A 21664-nucleotide genomic window follows, 5' to 3' on the forward strand; every position below is an offset into this window, starting at 1 on the left:
TGAATGTTTTTCCTCCCCAGGAGAAAGGATGGGTTGGTATATCCAGAAGAGCAGGGGCATTGTACTGCTGCTGTCCGCCCTCACCCTCTCTCTCCTGGGTGTCATCAGCTCCACTACCCTCCTACCTCCAACAACCTCCAGCCCTTCTCTTACACTTATCAACACCTCTCCTCTCACCCACACTTCCTCTCCCACCCTCTTCCCCAAAACATCCACATTCTCCCAGCCCCAAAATCAAATTTCCTTTACCACCTTAACCCTTCCTCTCTCTCAGTCCTCTCCACTCCTCTCCAAAACCACTGTTCCTCCTCTTCCCAAAACCTCCCATGCTACTGTACCTTATACAAAACTTTGCGCCTTCAACTTCCCCATGCCACACGCCTCCCCCAAAACCCCTCCCGCCCTCATCTCCCCAAAACTTCCCTTCCTCCTTCTCTCTATGACCAGTCCCTTCACCCAAATTTCCCGTCCGCGTCTCCCCAAAACCATTGTCCCTCCTGTCTCTCATTCCTCGCCTGCTCCTCTCTCTTACATCACCTCCATTCCCCAAAACCTTCTCTCTTCCTGTCCCCAATACCTCGCCTCCCCTACCCAAAACCTACCGCGCTCGTCTCCCCAAAACATCCCCTTCCCTTCTCCACGACACAACCAGTCCCCTTCCAAAACACTCCAACCCTCGTCTCCCCAAAACCACCCTCCCTCATCTCCCCAAAACTACCAACCCTCCCTTACCCAAAACCTCCTCTTCTCTTCCTTCTCCTCTCCCCATTCCACCAGTCCCTTCCCCAAAACTTCCCATCCACGTCCCAAAATGACCACCCCTCCTTTCTCTCAGTTCTCCACCCCTCCTCTCTCCAGAACTACTGTCCCTTATCTTCCCAAAACAACAATCGCTCCTCTTCCCTCTTCCACCCGTCCCTTACCCAAAACCTCCACTCCTCGTCCACCCCAAACCTCTCCCCATCCTCTCCACCACACTGCTCCCCCTCTGTTTGACTGTGAGCCCTTCATAGTGACCCAGAACATCCCAGACCTAGTGTGTAACAGGTACAATATCTCCCTGTACACCTCCCCCTACAGAGGTGTGGCCACACCTGCCAAGGTAAGAAACAATACATATATTCCTCTTGGATAAATGGTAACATGTTAGAAAATGAATGACCCTAAAACAATCATATACTTCAATGTTCTAACAGGGATTTATTGTGAGAACGTTACTGTGTTTCCTTCCTCCCTGCTTTTAAGTGCCAGGTCAGTTCCTGTCTCTGTTCTATACTGACCGACTGGGCCTCTACCCCCAAGTGAATCTGCTATCCAGGCAGCAGTTCTACGGAGGCATCCCCCAGAGAGGAAACCTTAGGGCCAGCTTGGCCAAAGCCCGCGCTGACATTGACTACTATATCCCCTCCAAGTACTGATCTAAAATCAGCACCAAAATCCTAACCTTAATGATTAACCATCAGGTCAACACTATGGGGCAACTACAACTGCTACTCTACTGCAGATCAATGTTTAGTCCACCATGTTCAAACATTAACCTTAACCATTGAGGGAGACTTGGGGACACAAAACTGACCTTAGATCAGTGCATAATAAGGGTATAACTTTACTGCTCCACCTCCCTCCAGGACAGCCGGTGTCCTGGCTGTGATCGACTGGGAGGACTGGCGCCCCCTGTGGGCCAGGAACTGGGGCTCCAAGTGGATCTACAGAACCCTTTCAGTGACCCATGCCCGCCAGAGGGACCGCTCCCTCACAGCATGGCGGGCCACGGCTACAGCCAAGAAGCAGTTCCAGGCAGAAACCCGCAGCTACATGGCAGAGACTCTGTCCTTGGGTAGCCGGCTCAGGCCCAACTACCAGTGGGGATTCTACCTGTTCCCCAACTGTTATAACCATGGATGGATGGAGCCAGGATACACAGGGAGATGTACCAAGGATGTGATGGGGCAGAACGATGAGCTGCTCTGGCTGTGGGAGGCTAGTTCTGCACTATACCCATCTATATACCTGCAGGTAAAGGATGTTTTTTTGGGGGGTGGGGTGGGGCAGGATATGACTAATTCATAATCTAACATCTACCCCTAGTCTGGTAGCCAGATGTGTTTTGGTTTAGCCATCTCCTGTGTAGCCTGGCAGGCTATACTAAAAGTCTAGTGCTTCCTAGTTTGTAGGTAAGGTGAGAGAGACTAACTCCCATGGGGTTGTTGTGCTTCTTTTAGGCGTCTCTAAGGGACAGGCATAGCGCAACCCTGATGGTAAGGAACTGAGTCCAGGAGGCGCTGAGGTTGTCTGCCCTGCCCGCCAAGCCCCTCCCTAACCCTTCTCTGCGTTAACTGTGTGATGGTCTCCAGGGCGATCTGGGACCATCAAGGGAGAGTGCTGCTGTGGAGGCCTCAGGAGCCATTCTGTGGGGGGCCAGTGCCAACTACGATGACAAGGTTAGGTGATACTCTAGCCCTGTTTATACCTGGTTCTAACATGGATCCTTTGTCCTGATCTTGTCCACATCCTGATGGTGCCCACATTTTCAGACAGGTGTACTATATGTAGACAATCAAAAGATGCATTGTGATCAGATCTTCCTCACCACCTCAAATCAAATTGTATTGGTCACATACACAAGGTTAGCAGATGTTAATGCGAGTGTAGCAAAATGCTTGGGCTTCTAGTTCCAACAGTACAGTAATATCTAACAATTCCACAACAACTACCTAATACACGCAAATCTAAGTAAAAGGATGGAATAAGAATATGTACATATAAATATATGGATGAGTGATGACCGAGCGGCATAGACAAAATGCAATAGATGGTATAGAATATAGTATATACATATGAGGAGAAATGCAAGATATGTAAACATTTTTAAAGTGGCATTATTAATGTGATTAGTGATCCATTTATTAAAGTGGCCAATGATTTTGAGTCTGTATGTAGGCAGCAGCCTGTGTTAGTGATGGCTGTTTAACAGTCTGATGGCCTTGAGATAGAAGCTGTTTTTGATGCACCTGTACTGACCTCGCCTTCTTGATTGTAGCGGGGTGAACACGCAGTGGCTCGTGTGGTTGTTGTCCTTGATGATCTTATTGGCCTTCCTGTGACATCGGGTGCTGTAGGTGTCCTGGAGGGCAGGTAGTTTGCCCCTGTGATGCGTTGTGCAGACCGCACCACCCTCTGGAGAGCATTGCGGTTGTGGACGGTTCAGTTGTCGTACCAGGCAGTGATACAGCCTGACAAGATGCTCTCAATTGTGCATCTCTAAAAGTTTTTAGGTGACAAGCCAAATTTCTTCAGCCTCCTGAGGTTGAAGAGGCGCTGTTGCACCTTCTTTACCACACTGTCTGTGTGGGTGGACCATTTCAGTTTGTCTGTGATGTGTATGCCGAGGAACTCAAAACTGTCCAGCTTCTTCACTGCTGTTCCGTCGATGTGGATAGGGGGGAGTGCTCCCTCTGCTGTTTCCTGAAGTCCACAATCATCTCCTGTGTTTTGTTGACGTTGTGTGAGAGGTTGTTTTCCTGACACCACACTCCGAATGCCCTCACCTCCTCCTTACAAGTGCACATGGATCTGGACAGTGAAGCCGTTTAAATCATCCTTACCCTACCTTCTAAAATCATTGACAGGTGGCACCATTAACTTATGGCATCAATAAAATAAAATAAATAAATATGCATACAGGGAGGGACCAGGAAACCAGGAGGGACCAGGAAATCTGTTCACAGTGTGGACACAATGGACGGATATGAGTCACATGTTAATACATGTTAATACCAAAGCCTCACATAGTTCTGAAAATGTGGGCAAAATCAGAATGTAGACAAGATCAGAACAAAGGCCGCATGCTAGAGCCAGGTATAAACAAGGCTTCCGACACACATACACACTCAAGGTGATACTCCCCAATCACACTGAACGCAAAATGCCACTGACATTTTTAGGGTGCCATTTGAGACACATAATATTGTTTTAAGAAACAAAACTATTCAAAAGCAGAAAAAAAAGTATTCTCACCATGAATAGAATATTACCATAAATAGAATATGACCATAAATAGAATACTACTCCAGCACATATGAATCCACTCCAACTTTCTTTGATGTATTGTTCCCTCCCTCCACCCTCCCTTCCCACAGGCATCCTGTGAGGCTCACTAGGCATATCTCAGCCCTACACATAAACATGAAGTGTTATCATTTCCTCCTACTTTCTCTCGCTCTCCCTCTCCCTCTCCACGGGCGTCTTGTGAAGCTCTTTCCTTGTACCTCACCACCACGCTCAACCCCTACGTCAACAACGAGACGGCAACTTCCTGTGCCAGGGGAATGGCCGCTGCGTACGGAAGCACTACGAGTCGGACCACTACCTCCACCTGTCTTCAGGGAACTTCCGTATCCTGCGGGCCAGGGGCACGTACATGGTCCCTGGGACTCCCAGTCTGGCTGACCTGACTCTCTTCTCCAGGAGTTTCACCTGTCAATGCTATGCAGGATGGACATGTTCCCCCAAGCTGCCCATACACCTGTCTAAAGCACTGGCGTTTAGACTGAAGCATCAGGGTCTGTCTGACAAAACTAAGACACTGAATAAAGTGATCGCTGATATGGAACAATCGACCATTAAAAGAGAACTTGAAAAAAAAAAAAACACAAACACTGATGGATGGATCAACTGGACTGTCCTGTGTGACATACACAACAAGGTGGCACAAGTCTCTGGTTTGACCTTCATAATAATACTGTAATAATAATCAGAGGTAAGTACTTGAACGGCTCATGCAGATGATGGTTTCGGGTGATATGTTGATGGCACATAAGGACAAACTACAGTGTATGCCATGCAGTACTGTACAGCCTGGGTGTTTCAGGTCACTGTTTTCTCTGTGCCTTAATAAGGTTCACACTGCAGTAATGATGAAGCTCCATACGTCTACTGATTCCATTCAACAGGAAATAGCCTAAAGACATTGACATGCTGTGACAGGAACAAAGAAGAGTTGATTGCAAGTAGAGATGGTTTACCTGTGACAACAGTTTTCCTGTAGTTATTTGTATATCATTGGAGTGTATATGGTTGTCTATCGCACTACTGATCCTCACAGTGTTGATGTTGTGAAGACAGGCACCTATTAGACCTGTTATTATAAATATTTTATTAATTGACATTGACCAGAGGTGCTAATAGTTTATTCTCCACTCATTGTGAATGACTGTAATGAAAGTAAATGGGCAAAAGTGTAATATGAAGTTTTCCTTACCCTGCCCTAATAATAATAAACCTTGTGTGTGTGGATGACTCCTGTCTTGCTTTCGGAGACCGTCTTCACCCCTTCTTGAAACTCGAGGGGAAGGGGGGGGGAGGACCACGGTAGAGCCCAAAGCCTTATTAAGCATTCAAGTAGATTACTGTAGACATTTGGCATTTAAGCGTTAGCCTGCTTTACTCTGTAGAGAATTACCTTGAATTTTAGCCAGACTTCTGAAGTTAGGCCCACAACCCTATTAAGAGTATGAGCGTGTGCGGGTGTTATAACTGGAAATAGAGAAGTGATACCTCAGAGAGCCAGGAGTGAAGCAGTTAACATCAACACTAAATGCTGTGTTAGTATCAGTGTTCTACTGTTGTAACAAATAGAGGAAGTCAGCGGGGAGATAATGAGTCCAGAAGGAGAAGTGAATGATGGGAGTCATCTGGCCAATTAGATAAGCCAGTGTTGTCCCTAGATGTTTATGGCCAATCAGATTGGCTGGTGGTGCTGTGTCCCTGGGTATCAGATATATGGGAACATAAATAACAGGTCCCTACAGTAACAATCCAGCTCTTCTTACCCCTCTAACCCGCTCCAACCTCACTGAATGGTCTCCTTGACAACTTTCCACGGGTAACCTAGCCTAAACACACACACACACACACACACACACAAACAAACAGTGCAGAGGTGGAAAAACCAGACTCATCATCTCTGCCTCATGCCGAATCAATCTGACACCAGGCACAGATAAGAGTAATTTAGTATCTCTTGATCCAGTCGCAGAGCAGTGTTGACTTTATATAATTGAGGTGCGGTTTCCTGTAAAGGTCAGACATTTTCAGTTGGTTTACGACATTGTTCAACTTTCCTAGGAAGCTGATCTGAGAGAAGCACAGACAACCTGTAAATACAAGCAATTTAGTGAGAGCACGATGTCAATCAAGACAACATGAACTGGGACAACCTTAGTGGTTCAACATGGAGATTTAATGTAGTTATAAGTAATGTACAGTATGCAGGCTACACAATATCCATACAGTGATTGATTCAATTCAATTCCACCATGGACATACTGTAGCAAGAATATTTGAGTCTTTCCTCATTTATAACCTAAAATAAACATGATTTTACTTACTCATTGTGAGCTATATAGTACATGATTGTTCTGTATTATTAAATACAGTTGGTCAATGATTTCCAAACATCAATTTTTAAAAGAAAAATGATGATTAAGATCACAACTTTACCAGGGACAGAAGGTTCTCCCCAACCACATACAGTGCCTTGTGAAAGTATTCACCCCCTAGGCATTTTTCCTTTTCTGTTGCCTTACAACCTGGAATCGATTTTTGGAGAGGTTGTATCATTTGATTTATACAACATGCCTACTACTTTGAAGATGCAAAATATTTTTTATTGTGAAACAGACAAGAAATAAGACAAAAAAACGGAAAACTTGAGCGTGCATAACTATTCACCCCCCAGAGTCAATATTTGGTAGAGGCACCATTTGCAGCAATTACAGCTGCAAGTCTCTTGGGGTATGTCTCTATAAGCGTGGCACATTTAGCAACTGGGATTTTTGCCCGTTCTTCAAGGCAAAACTGCTCCAGCACCTTCAAGTTGGATGGGTTCCGCTGGTGTACAGCAATCTTTAAGTCATACCACAAATTTCTCAATTGGATTGAGGTCTGGGCTTTGACTAGGCCATTCCAATACATTTAAATGTTTCCCCTTAAACAACTTGAGTGTTGCTTTAGCATTATGCTTAGGGTCGTTGTCCTGCTGGAAGGTGAACCTCTGCCCCAGTCTCAAATCTCTGGAAGACTGAAACAGGTATCAAGAATCAAGAATTTCCCTGTATTTAGCGCCATCCATCATTCCTTCAATTCTGACCAGTTTCCCAGTCCCTGCCGATGAAAAACACCCCCACAGCATGATGCTGTGTCTCCCACCATGCTGTGTCTCCCGCCTTTTGGCAAACACCAAACGTGTTTGCTTATTTTTTTCTTCAAGCAATGGCATTTTTTCTGGCCACTCTTCCGTAAAGCCCAGCTCTGTGAAGTGTACGGCTTAAAGTGATCCTATGGACAGATACTTCAATCTCCACTGTGGAGCTTTGCTGCTCCTTCAGGGTTATCTTTGATCTCTTTGTTGCCTCTCTGATTAATGCCCTTCTTGTCTGATCTGTGAGCTTTGGTGGGCAGCCCTCTCTTGGCAGGTTTGTTGTGGTGCCATATTCTTTCCATTTTATTAATAATATATTTAATAGTGCTCCCTGGGATGTTCAAAGTTTCAGATATTTATTTAAAACCCAACACTGATCTGTACTTCTCCACAACATTTTCCCTGACCTGTTTGGACAGCTCCTTGGTCTTCATGGTGCCGCTTGCTTGGTGGTGTTGCAGACTCTGGGGCCTTTCAGAACAGGTGTATACAGTGCCTTGCGAAAGTATTCGGCCCCCTTGAACTTTGCGACCTTTTGCCACATTTCAGGCTTCAAACATAAAGATATAAAACTGTATTTTTTTGTGAAGAATCAACAACAAGTGGGACACAATCATGAAGTGGAACGACATTTATTGGATATTTCTAACTTTTTTAACAAATCAAAAACTGAAAAATTGGGCGTGCAAAATTATTCAGCCTCCTTAAGTTAATACTTTGTAGCGCCACCTTTTGCTGCGATTACAGCTGTAAGTCGCTTGGGGTATGTCTCTATCAGTTTTGCACATCGAGAGACTGACATTTTTTCCCATTCCTCCTTGCAAAACAGCTCAAGCTCAGTGAGGTTGGATGGAGAGCATTTGTGAACAGCAGTTTTCAGTTCTTTCCACAGATTCTCGATTGGATTCAGGTCTGGACTTTGACTTGGCCATTCTAACACCTGGATGTTTATTTTTGAACCATTCCATTGTAGATTTTGCTTTATGTTTTGGATCATTGTCTTGTTGGAAGACAAATCTCCGTCCCAGTCTCAGGTCTTTTGCAGACTCCATCAGGTTTTCTTCCAGAATGGTCCTGTATTTGGCTCCATCCATCTTCCCATCAATTTGAACCATCTTCCCTGTCCCTGCTGAAGAAAAGCAGGCCCAAACCATGATGCTGCCACCACCATGTTTGACAGTGGGGATGGTGTGTTCAGCTGTGTTGCTTTTACGCCAAACATAACGTTTTGCATTGTTGCCAAAAAGTTCAATTTTGGTTTCATCTGACCAGAGCACCTTCTTCCACATGTTTGGTGTGTCTCCCAGGTGGCTTGTGGCAAACTTTAAACAACACTTTTTATGGATATCTTTAAGAAATGGCTTTCTTCTTGCCACTCTTCCATAAAGGCCAGATTTGTGCAATATACGACTGATTGTTGTCCTATGGACAGAGTCTCCCACCTCAGCTGTAGATCTCTGCAGTTCATCCAGAGTGATTATGGGCCTCTTGGCTGCATCTCTGATCAGTCTTCTCCTTGTATGAGCTGAAAGTTTAGAGGGACGGCCAGGTCTTGGTAGATTTGCAGTGGTCTGATACTCCTTCCATTTCAATATTATCGCTTGCACAGTGCTCCTTGGGATGTTTGAAGCTTGGGAAATATTTTTGTATCCAAATCCGGCTTTAAACTTCTTCACAACAGTATCTCGGACCTGCCTGGTGTGTTCCTTGTTCTTCATGATGCTCTCTGCGCTTTTGACGGACCTCTGAGGCTATCACAGTGCAGGTGCATTTATACGGAGATTTGATTACACACAGGTGGATTGTATTTATCATCATTAGTCATTTAGGTCAACATTGGATCATTCAGAGATCCTCACTGAACTTCTGGAGAGAGTTTGCTGCACTGAAAGTAAAGGGGCTGAATAATTTTGCACGCCCAATTTTTCAGTTTTGATTTGTTAAAAAAGTTTGAAATATCCAATAAATGTCGTTCCACTTCATGATTGTGTCCCACTTGTTGTTGATTCTTCACAAAAAAAAAAATACAGTTTTATATCTTTATGTTTGAAGCCTGAAATGTGGCAAAAGGTCGCAAAGTTCAAGGGGGCCGAATACTTTCGCAAGGCACTGTATATACTGAAATCATATAACAGATCATGTGACAGATCATGTGACAGATTGCACACAGGTGGACTTTATTTAACTAATTATGTGACTTCTGAAGGTAATTGGTTGCACCAGATCTTATTTAGGGGCTTCATAGCGAAGGGGGTGAATACATATGCACACACCACCTTTCTGTTTTTTTGAAACAAGTCATTTTTTTCATTTCACTTCATCAATTTGGACTATTTTGTGAATCTCCATTACATGAAATCCAAATAAAAATTCATTTAAATAACAGGTTGTAATGCAACAAAATAGGAAAAATGCCAAGGGGGGTGAATACTTTTGCAAGGCACTGTAACCAGGAAAGAAACTCCTGGTCCTATTCATCATCACTGAGGCAGTAACTGTTGGCCCATGTGTATCCTTCTTTTGCATCGTCCACAACAAAAGCCCACCATTTTGAAATTACAAACCACAAGGAAAATAATCTTGTTATTTCAATCAGTCCAGTGTCAGTCTCCAGAAGAGTGGAAGGTATTGTTTGTTTGCGGAGGCAAGGGAAACTCTCACGGCATGACATATTCATAATCATCTGACAAAAATCAACATGTGTAAAAGTTGAAATATTTCAATAACATCATGTTATAAGATATTTTTCCCTGCACTAGTATTACTCATCAGTACCAGCTTTCAGTTACCTCCAACCTTAGTTTTACGGAATCCCCAGGACTGACGACAGCAGCCAGTAAAATGCGTTAAAAACATGCTAGAGAATCATAAAATCAGTAGAGCTAAAACTATACGTTTCCAAACGGAGAGAGTATAAAACGGAAAGAGTATAATGTTGGAACAGGATGCTAGTGAAGTCACAGTGCCAGGTATTCACACATACTGTATGTGTTTGGTCCCTCAGAGAGAACATGAGACTTTACCGTGTGGTACAAGTGCAAACAAGGAAATAAAACAGGCAGAAAGATCAATGCCAAAGGACAAAGGATTGATCCCAAGTACTTATACTATACATGCTCCACACCTGGCTCCCAGACCTGGATTCAAATACTATTTTCAAATCATTTCAAATACCTTTTTTTTTGCTAGGCTTGCTTGAGCTTTCCTGGTGTGGAACCAATTCAATAGTCACAAACATTCAAACCCCAAAACCCATCTATCTGGCACTCCAGGCAGGTGAAAACAAACAGTGAAAGTGCTTGAAAGATTTCAAGTAGTATTTGAACCCAGGTCTGCTGACTCCTGATATTGCCCAATCCAGATGAACCTGTCGAGTGTAAACCATAAAACGCTGACGCGTTCGCCGCTGCTTTATAAAAGTTAGGTAAACAAGCCTGGGGCTGGAGATTCCCCGTTGAGCTTTGTTTTTTTTAGTTCAGCCAGGATTAGGGGGAACCTTGGCCCACAGTGTAGTTCATGTTTGGGAGATGTCCCTATGTAAAGAAGGGAGAAGGTTACATCTGATCCTCAGGGTCTGTCTGACTGGCACACATTGTCTGTTTACATGACCCAGATTAAGCCTATAGTTGTAGACTAAAAAGCACTTTCAATTCCCCATTGAGCTTCCTTTTTTAGGTCAGCCACGACTAGGGGGAAACTGGCCCACAGTGTAGTTCAGTTTGTCTGTAGTCCAGCTGTCTGTAGGTTTGCTCAGAAAGGCACTCCAACACAGTAAGGTTAAGGTTTGGTTCAGAAAACTATTCACAGTGAAATTAATTCGGTCCACGACCCGTTCGTTCTATCTCCTGCTACATACATTTTGAACTTTTTTAGAACCCATTTTATTTCCAAATGTCATGCTTTTTTTTTTAAGAAAATAAGATTTAAGCAATTAAGTGATCATGAATGTCCATATGCAGCCATGCAGAAATTAGCTCAAAGCATGCTCTGGGATTGAAGAGACCAAACAAGTCAAATGGTGCCTGCCATGCATATGGCTGATTTCGTCAATATAGTTTAAATAATTCACAGCTCTAAAATCATGAGCAAGCAAATGAAGTGTAAAATGTAAAATATTATTGTTTCATCTGCATCAAAGTAAGAAATAGCAGTTGTCATCACAGCAGAAGGCATGTCTATGTGTCATCACATGGCAGGCAAGGCATGCCTGTGTGTTTAGGCTACCTGTAACAAATTGATAGGCTATTCGGTAGAATCACTGATAAAAAGAGGCTGTCTAAACAGCTACATCAATACCACATTTCCACTGGGGAAATACATTATTTTTTACAAAGTGCGGGTACACAATTGATCAGCTTAAATGTCATCTTCTTTATTTGTATTAGTATCAATAGTCCCTAAATCAATTGTGGCCTAGGCCTATAATACAGTTGTCTTTCCTGGACACAGGACAGACGTTGATGCCAGCGCCCTGCCCTGAGTGCCCTCACTCCTCGTCTTTGGCACACACCACCACGCGCAGCAGAACGTTGGACAGAATATCCTGGTAGAGACTGATGCAGACCCATCCGGGCAGGTAGAGGAGCGTGATCAGGCCCATGAAGTTGAATGGATAGTGGGAATAATCCCATGAGCATGCGCCGTACTGCCGCAGCGCCAGCCCCCAACAGAACTCCCAGGTGTAGATGAAGCAGATATAGATGGGGAGCCGCCTCCAGGTGCTCCAACCCCGTCTGAAGCGTAAATGAAGGTAGAGTTTCTCTACCACGAAGCTGCAGCTCCCGTACATCAGGAAGGACCACAGGGACGTGTGGCCGCTCATGGTCCGGTCCAAATTCTCCACAAGGTTGAATATCGAGGTAAAAATTATCTCGTCCAGAAAGCCATGCATTCCAAAGAAGAGGAATCGCACAACATCGGGTAGACCGTTATTAGGCAGCGACTCCAGGGTGCGCTCTGCTGGGGTAGACATGGTCCGTTTCCCGGGGCAGTGGTAGCGCAGCCGCGCAAGCCCCTTGTGGAAAACTTGGGTGAAGTACAGGGCCAGTAGGTAGTGAACTACGAGATGAGTGGCAGAGACTATTCTAACGTGCTCGGTCAGCGTGTTAATATTCCCAATCAGGATCTGCAACCCGATGTACACAGAGGGATAGAAAACAAGGTGAAAAACTACTGGGCGTCCTTGAAAGCACTTCTTTTGCGAATATATTTTTTCCAGCAAGAAATGGGTCACCGAGTGCATGATGCAGAGGTACGGGGAGGAAAAGCCGAACAGTTTGGGGTCGCTGTCAGCCAAAAGCCCCTGTGCCGACGACAGGAGAATATCCAAAGTGACACCGTGCATTCCATAGAAATAAAGCCGTAACAATTGTGGCAGCTCTGTCATTGATTCGCCCGCGTCCCCTACCTCGCTGGATGGATCTTTCTGCCGGGGCTTCCTCGCTGCTCTCAGGCTGCTACCTCCCTGTCCTGCCCGGATCCGCGGGCTCTCTCTCCGCCAGCTGGCCATGGTTGAGCTCTCTCTCCTCGGAGAGAATCAGAAAGCAGCTCTTGTTCTTCGTTCGTGGCACATTCTGTACTTTTAACGGAGCTGCGGCAGTGTCATTAGCAGCTTTGCACCTGACAGCGCCTGATCCACAGCAAAGATTTTCTATTATATTGATAAGATAGTCGAGTGACCGCTTTAACAATGGAAATACATGTCCTCAAAGATGGAAGGCAGGTGGGAGGAGGCAAGATCAGGTGGGACCATTCTAGCCAACGAGAGGGGGTTTAGACAAAAGTCAAAGACAGTAAGCCTGCAAGTATGAAGATCGGAAGAAACTGCTTCTCCAATAGAAATTTCAGATCATGCTTGCAGGTAATGTCGTGGTGACGTTGGCTAGCTAAACTCAGAAATATGTCATCTGGTCAATTGATCGTTTCGCGCTGAACTGGACATGTGCAAATCAAAGGCACTCCTTCGATATAGAGTTTTTGATGAAAATTCAAATGTGTCAGTTTGCCACTTTCACAAGGTTGGAGTAATAACATGTTCAGTTACTTAAAGACATTGGCTTGATTCTAGGTTGCGCCTTTAGATTTCTTCAGAAAATGAACAACTAAAGAAACATTTTCACTTCTGGCATTGACTTCTCAAACCCCAGTCTGGTCTTCTTGATCTGTTTCGCACGCATTCCGCGTCTGGGTTTTGAAACTCTGCGATAAAGTGTTTTTTATTTTCAAAGTTGCCGAAATGCCACGTGTGTCCACTTATATCAGTGCATTTGTAACAACAACTTAACCATTAGAAAAACGTATATTAGACCAAATAAGCCTCATGTAGCAAATTACCAATTCAATTTTCTGTTGACCAAATTTCACACTCATTGACAGCCATCCAAACATTTCTCACTTACTTTCATGGGCTGATTTTGGGCGGAGTAAACACTCTCGCTTCGCCTTTTCCTCTCTGTGGGCAGCCAGAAGAGAATAATTGAGCGCGTCGGAGGGGGCGTGATAGCACAGAAAAACGCAAGGTCCACATATGACGCTACTAAACTATACAGTAGTGAGTAGTGACGTAACATCCCACTGGTTTATTAACGGTCATGTGGCCATCTGAAATGTCGAACAAACATCTGTCATCGATTTATAATGACCTGCTAGCCCATAGGCCTTATTATGAATTGATCATTTGAATACTTTTGATAAACATAATTGAGCAATGTGGTCAAGCCCTAGGCCTGTATGTCTGTAGGCCCTGCATAATGCCCTAATTAATATACCCTACTGTAAATCTGTCTGTAGCCTAATGTACCACTATACAAATCCTGACCTAGAAAGATAGAATAACCTAGGCTACTGCAGTTTGGTCCCAGACAGTATTTTGGGACAGTGGCATGTGTAGGATCTCTCAGTTTCCTAGGTAACTATGTTTCCCACAATCCTCTGCTCCATGAGTTATGTTAACTCACTCAGTGTGTTCCAATGTCTCTCTCTGGGACCTATAGCCTGCTATTACTGAGGTATAAACAGCATACTGCTTATAATGTGATATTACTGTGATATAAACACCCACTGGCACAAAGGACACACAGGTGTCTTGGATCAGATGTTAAGGATGCTTTGACAGTATAAAATGCAGACTCTCATCTGCAGCGGCAATGTTATTTGTCAAACGTATCCTTTTGTATAGACTAGCGTGACAAACATGTCCTTCAACTGCACAGTCTGTCTACCTAGTTTACATCTCAACAGTCCAGACTTGTAGCCCAATTCACATTCTCCCCTTTCGCCCGGAAACCTGTACTCACTCACTCCCCCTCAGGGATTTAAAAGTATCAGATTGTTGTAAGACATATGGCAGACTTTGCGACTGCACATTGGCCAACCCTCCTCCGGGAGAGCAATTGGGTATTTAGGCTTATGCCTGGGGTGAATCGGGAATGGGCAAAAATGACAAAATACCATAAACATCAACATATCAAATGGAACCACAAAATACTTGTATTTTTAAATGTATTTAGTTATATACATGTATTTTGTATTTTAAAATACAGAAATATATTTGTAAGTAGCCGGCCTGAACAGCAACAACCTTCTCAGTAATGACTACAGAAATGTTTTACATGCTATGACTTGTTTATTTCCCTTAGTTGAATGCACTGACTGTAAGTCACTCTGTATAAGAGCGTCTGCTAAATTGCCAAAATGTAAACGTATATGTGAAAATGAACTAAAATGACCTGCAAAAGCACACTGTATATCATTATTGGCCTTGTTTTGGCCCGGAACTCATTAGAATAATACTCCAAATGCTTTGCAAATGTAAAGTTTTACATATACAATACATTTACACTGAACAAAAATATAAACGCGAAAATCCCTCCCCCAAAAAAGATCCCAGAAATGTTCCATATGCACAAAAAGCTTATTTCTCTCAAATTTTGTGCACAAATTAGTTTACATCCCTCTTTTTGCATTTCTCCTTTGCCAAGATAATCCATCCACCTGACAAGTGTGGCATATTGAGAAGCTGATTAAACGGCATGATCGATACACAGTTGCACTTCGTGCTGGGGAAAATAAAAGGCCACTCTAAAATGTGCAGTTTTGTCACACAACATAATGCTACAGATGTCTCAAGTTTTGAAGGAGAGTGTAATTCATATTCATTTCCCTACCATAAGCCACCTCAAACGTCGTTCTATAGAATTTGGCTTTACGTCCTAATGGCCTGACAACCGCAGGCCATGTGTATGGTGTCGTGTGCGCGAGCGGTTTGCTGATGTCAACGTTGTGAATAGAGTGCCCCATGATGGCGTTGGGGTTATAGTATGGGCAGGCATAAGCTACGGACAATGAACACAATTGCATTTACCGATGGTAATTTGAATGATGAGATCCTGAGGCCCATTGTCGTGCCATTCATCCCCCGCCATCACCTCATGTTTCAGCATGATAATACACAGCCCCATGTCGCAAGGATCTGTACACAATTCCTGAAAGTTGAAAAGGCCTCAGTTCTTCCATGGCTTGCATACTCACCAGACATGTCACCCATTGAGCATGTTTGGGATGCTCTGGATCGACTTGTATGGCAGCATGTTCCAGTTCCCACCAATATCCAGAAACTTCACACAGCCATTGAAGAGGAGTGGGACAACATTCCACAGGCCACAATCAACAGCCTGATCAACTCGAAGCGAAAGAGATGTGTCGCACTACATGAGGCAAATGGTGGTCACACCAGATACTGACTGGTTTTCTGACCCCCGCCCCTGCCTTTTTAAAAAATGTATCTGTGACCAACAGATGCATATCTGTATTCCCAGTCATGTGAAATCCATAAATTAGGGCCTAATAAATGTATTTCAAGTGACAGATTTCCCTATTATGAACTGTAACTCAGTAATATATATTTATGTTGAGTATATATTTAGTTCATTTAGCAGACACTCTTATCCCACCATAGTGCCATCAGACTTCTGATACCAATGCAGGGTGAAAGGGGGGCACAAAATGTGAACCACAATTATAAAATGGTATCGAAAAGTATTTTGTAGTTTGAAAATAGAAATTACAGCTCTGGAAGATGTCTTGTTGCAAAATACATTGGAGTGTAGTTCAGCCCAGTGTAATACAAATTACTAAATACTCAGAAGTAATTGAAATGCATATTTCAAATACGCGTAACAAAAGTACTGCCCATCACTGGGGTGAATGAGTGCACACTTCAGGGAGAAGGGGGTGGAATCGGAATAGGGCTTGAAGTCTGGCTTGTCGAAAGTGGGCAAATAAGTCCAGTTTAACTGCAATGTGTCTGTTTGACCACCGTATGGTGCTGATGAGTTAGTGTTGAATACCTTCTGCCCCCTAATAAGGTGAGGATGTTCTGGTTGGGTTGACTTGCTGGAGTGTCATCATGTAGTTGAGAGTGAGTGGTTCAGTGGCTGGAGTGCAGACGAGGGGGCTAGTTGGCCTCTGTGGGTTTAGTTGGCACTGCCTGATAGGAAACAGACAGACACAAGATGGTTGGTTTATGAAAGAGGTAGCTGGGATTAAACAGTGTGGACACTCAGAGGAAACAAATTGGTATATGTGATACTGTGGGCTACAGAGATTACACACACACACACACACACACACACACACACACACACACACACACACACACACACACACACACACTGTCACTATTATTGTATCAATGGGGAATCTGCCTTATCTACTGTGACCAGTAGGTGGCGTCGGTGTAACATATTGTGGCCTGGGCAGGGCCCTGTCTTCTCTACAGCTCTGTCATAAAAAATGAGTCAGTGTGTGCTGGGGAAAAAAGGCTAATTCCACCTGCCTTCTTCCATTTTTTCACAACAGTGAATCTTTTTGACTGCAGATATATTAGGATGTATATACATATTAGGTGCTTAATATTGTAACCACATTCCCATTGCATTTTCTCTGCCTCTCTGTCTCTATAACCTGATAAAAGGGCAGATGTTATATTGCTACGTGATGCTTGACTAATATTTCTGATGTCCCTACAGGCTATTGAGTCTTAATATGAATCTAATCAGGTCTCAGGCATGCACTGTCAATGAGACTCTCTGAAATGTAATTTTAAGATCCCATTTCCTCCAATTTGAGCTGTTATTCATTGGTCTAGCCGAGCGCCTAGATTTGTCCCTCAGGCACAGAGGGGAAAGGTTGAGTGTGTGTGGTGAGAGCAAGGGGATGGGCGCTTCCTATTAGAGAATATAACTAACTCCTGATAGGAAGCAACAGAATCCCAGGGTGTGGATGTCAAGTCTTGTTTACAGTTCAGAGCTCATTAGGAATTCTTTCTTTCTTTTTTTCTTTTTTTACCCCGTTTTTCTCCCCAATTTCGTGGTATCCAATTGTTAGTAGTTACTGTTGCTACAACTCCCATACGGGCTCGGGAGAGACGAAGGTCGAGAGCCATGCGTCCTACGAAATACAACCCAACCAAGCCTCACTGCTTCTTAACACAGCGCGCATCCAACCCGGAAGCCAGTCGCACCAATGTGTCGGAGGAAACACCGTGCACCTAGCGACCTGGTCAGCATGCACTGCGCCCAGCCCGCCACAGGAGTCGCTAGTGCACGATGAGACAAGGATATCCCTACCGGCCGGACGACGCTAGGCCAATTGTGCGTCGCCCCATGGACCTCCCGGTCGCGGCCGGCTGCGACAGCGCCTGGGCTCGAACCCAGAGTCTCTGGTGGCACAGCTAGCACTGCGATGCAGTGCCTTAGACCACTGCGCCACCCGGGAGGCCCTCGTTAGGAATTCTGCATACCTTCTGGGGGCTTAGTGGGCCAGGTCACAGTAACACAACACTCTGCAGTAACCCTGCCTCACCCCTCCTAACCAGTGAAAATACTTTAACGTACTACTTAAGTAATTTTTGGGGGTATCCATACTTTACTATTTATATTTTTGACTACTTTTACTTTTGCTTCAATACCTTCTTTAAGAAAATATAGTACTTTTTACATTTACCTTGACACATGAAAGTACTAGTTACATTTTGAATGCCGAGCAGGACAGGAAAAGGGTCCAATCTACGCACTTATCAACAGAACATCCCTGGTCATCCCTACTGCCTCTGATCTGGCGGACTCACTAAACACACAGGCTTCGTTTGTAAATCATGTCTGAATGTTGGAGTGTGCCCCTGGCTAACCCATACTGTAGATAAAAAAAAGACAAAGAAAATGGTGCTATCTGGTTTGCTTAATATAAGGAATTCTAAATTATTTATACTTTTACTTTTGATACTTAAGTATATTTTAAACCAAATGCTTTTAGACTTTTACTCAAAGTAGATATTACTGGGTGGCTTTCACTTTTACTTGAGTCATTTTCTATTAAGGTATCTTTACTTTTACTGAAGTATGAAAATTGGGTACTTTTCCCACCACCCCTCTTCACCCACTCCTCACTTTACCCCCTCCTAACTGAAACACAACTCTTACACTGCCTCACCCCTCCTCACCCACTCCTCACTTTACCCCCTCTTAACTGAAACACAGCTCTTACACTGCCTCACCCCTCTTCACCCACTCCTCACTTTACCCCCTCCTAACTGAAACACAACTCTTACACTGCCTCACCCCTCCTCACCCACTCCTCACTTTACCCCCTCCTAACTGAAACACAGCTCTTACACTGCCTCACCCCTCCTCACCCACTCCTCACTTTACCCCCTCCTAACTGAAACACAGCTCTTACACTGCCTCACCCCTCCTCACCTCACCCCCTCCTAACTGAAACACAACTCTTACACTGCCTCACCCCTCTTCACCCACTCCTCACTTTACCCCCTCCTAACTGAAACACAGCTCTTACACTGCCTCACCCCTCTTCACCCACTCCTCACTTTACCCCCTCCTAACTGAAACACAGCTCTTACACTGCCTCACCCCTCCTCACCCACTCCTCACTTTACCCCCTCCTCACTGAAACACAACTCTTACACTGCCTCATCCTTCAACTTCTCCATCCTCCCCCTCCTCTCAGAAAAATACACACTGCTTCACCCCCTTCTCACTTTACCTTCCTCCCTTCTTCTCCTTCCCCCTCCACACCCTCTCTCTCTCCCACTGAATACTTGATCATGCCAGAATGGTCCTTGTCAGGCAATTAGCACTATGCCTCTGCTCTCTATCTGTCTACCACTAATTAGCCTTGTGCCCTCTCCATCTCTCCCTATCTCCCTCCAGTTAGCTAGCCCTCTGCCCTCTCTCCTTTCTCTGTCCGCAGTCTCTCTCTTTTTCCCTTTGTCTAGTCAGGCAGAGCATGACTGGAGGACAGGACTGTTAGATGCTTACCCCAGAGGTCACCCCAGAGGTCAAAGACACTGAGACAGACTTATTGTGGGCTGAGTCTGTCTCTGCATTCTGATTCCCTACCACCCTAACATCCCCTATATTCCTGTGCACTGCACTGTGTCACTCCCCCTGAAGAGTAGGAGGTATGCTACTAGCCTAGCCTCTTGATAGGTCAGAGGGTGTGTCCACCATCTTGTTGACACTTATCCAGTCCTCTCAGATCGTTGAAGGCATGTCAGTAAGGAAGAAAGGGAAGCGAGGTAGATTAATGGAACATCCTCTATTTTTGTTTATTCATAGTGCATTCTGGGCATCATTGACAGGTGATGCGGGTCAGATGCGTTACAATGGGATACAGTTTCTTTACGAGTGTGTGTCATCCTCTGATTGGCTCTGGCCGTGGGCAGGGGCGTACTATTAGTCCTGTAGTGATATGGTTCTGGATCATCAACCAAGCACTAGCACGCATGTACGCACGCACGCACGCACGCACACACGCACGCACACACACACACACACACACACACACACACACACACACACACACACACACACACACACACACACACACACACACACACACACACACACACACACACACACACACACACACACACACACACACACACACCACAAAGGAGATCATGTCCGGTCTGGCAGCTGATGGGGGGTGTAGTGAAGGAAGTGGCTCCATGCTAATATGTGTGACGCTAGGAACAGGGAGAGCAGATGATGCTGGTGGTGATGTTTACCCTCAAAATGACCTTTAATCTTTAACCCTTATTAGTGAGCGCTGCTCTCCCCTTGGCACTGAGGCTTTACGGCTCACTCCATGGCTGCTAGCAAACTGCTTTGCTGTTGTTTTACTTATTGTCTTTGTGTTGAGTTACTGTGATGTGAAACAAACGACCACCCAGTATTCAGTCAGTGTAGAGATGCAGCGGTCTGACGATAGAGAATAGAGATGTCTAGCGAAGATGCTCTTTCTTATAATAGAGATGTAGATAGAGATGTGTCTCTGCTGTCAACAGATAAGAAAATATAATACACACTCCTTCTAATGAGCTCCCTGGGTGTTCAGACTACAAAAGCAGAGTGACTGCTTGTGTGAGTGTGTGTATGCGTGCGTGTGTGTGTGTATTTCATCTTCTGTGTGGTGTGGGTAGCTAAGAGGTTCCGGAAAGGCTACACTCAAATTCAGCCGGTTGTTAGTTTCCAATCTGAAGATGAACTTCCACTCTGTGAAAAGTAGAATACACTAGCTAATGTATACAACGCTCTTATGGAGCTACGGTACAGTATATGTTGTTAGTGGAGCTACAGTACATTTCCCTAGCAGGGCCACTGTGCATGTCTCTGTTCATGTTTACATGTCTCTGTTCATGTTTAAATGTCTCTGTTCATGTTTAAATGTCTCTGTTCATGTTTACATGTATCTGTTCATGTTAAATGTCTCTGTTCATGTTTACATGTCTCTGTTCATGTTTAAATGTCTCTGTTCATGTTTACATGTCTCTGTTCATGTTTAAATGTCTCTGTTCATGTTTACATGTCTCTGTTCATGTTTACATGTCTCTGTTCATGTTTAAATGTCTCTGTTCATGTTTACATGTATCTGTTCATGTTAAATGTCTCTGTTCATGTTTACATGTCTCTGTTCAAGTTTAAATTTCTCTGTTCATGTTTAAATGTCTCTGTTCATGTTTAAATGTCTCTGTTCATGTTTACATGTCTCTGTTCATGTTTACATGTCTCTGTTCATGTTTAAATGTCTCTGTTCATATTTAAATATCTCTGTTCATGTTTAAATATCTCTGTTCATGTTTACATGTCTCTGTTCATGTTTACATGTCTCTGTTCATGTTTAAATGTCTCTGTTCATGTTTACATGTCTCTGTTCATGTTTAAATATCTCTGTTCATGTTTAAATATCTCTGTTCATGTTTAAATGTCTCTGTTCATGTTTAAATGTCTCTGTTCATGTTTAAATGTCTTTGTTCATGTTTACATGTCTCTGTTCATGTTTACATGTCTCTGTTCATGTTTAAATGTCTCTGTTCATGTTTAAATGTCTCTGTTCATGTTTAAATGTCTCTGTTCATGTTTACATGTCTCTGTTCATGTTTAA

At 44.1% G+C, this 21664-nt stretch overlaps 1 protein-coding gene and 1 pseudogene across 1 annotated transcript; one reads left to right on the forward strand and one right to left on the reverse strand.

Moving 5' to 3' along the window:
- The first annotated feature begins 811 nt into the window (after positions 1 to 811).
- On the forward strand, positions 812 to 4804 carry LOC110501056 (annotated as a pseudogene).
- Positions 4805 to 11341: 6537 nt separating this feature from the next.
- LOC110500201 (transmembrane protein 229A-like) lies at positions 11342 to 13419 on the reverse strand. The gene has a single exon (XM_021577410.2). The coding sequence runs from the start codon at positions 12708 to 12710 to the stop codon at positions 11688 to 11690; it is 1023 nt and encodes a 340-aa protein (XP_021433085.1). The 5' UTR covers positions 12711 to 13419; the 3' UTR covers positions 11342 to 11687.
- Between the last annotated feature and the right edge of the window lie 8245 nt (positions 13420 to 21664).

Source organism: Oncorhynchus mykiss, chromosome 21 (assembly GCF_013265735.2).
Source record: "Oncorhynchus mykiss isolate Arlee chromosome 21, USDA_OmykA_1.1, whole genome shotgun sequence".
Lineage (NCBI taxonomy): Eukaryota > Metazoa > Chordata > Actinopteri > Salmoniformes > Salmonidae > Oncorhynchus > Oncorhynchus mykiss.

What these genes read in the sequence shown, in the direction of transcription:
- LOC110500201 (XM_021577410.2), bottom strand. Translation starts at nt 12,710, where the DNA reads ATGGCCAGCTGGCGGAGAGAGAGCCCGCGGATCCGGGCAGGACAGGGA.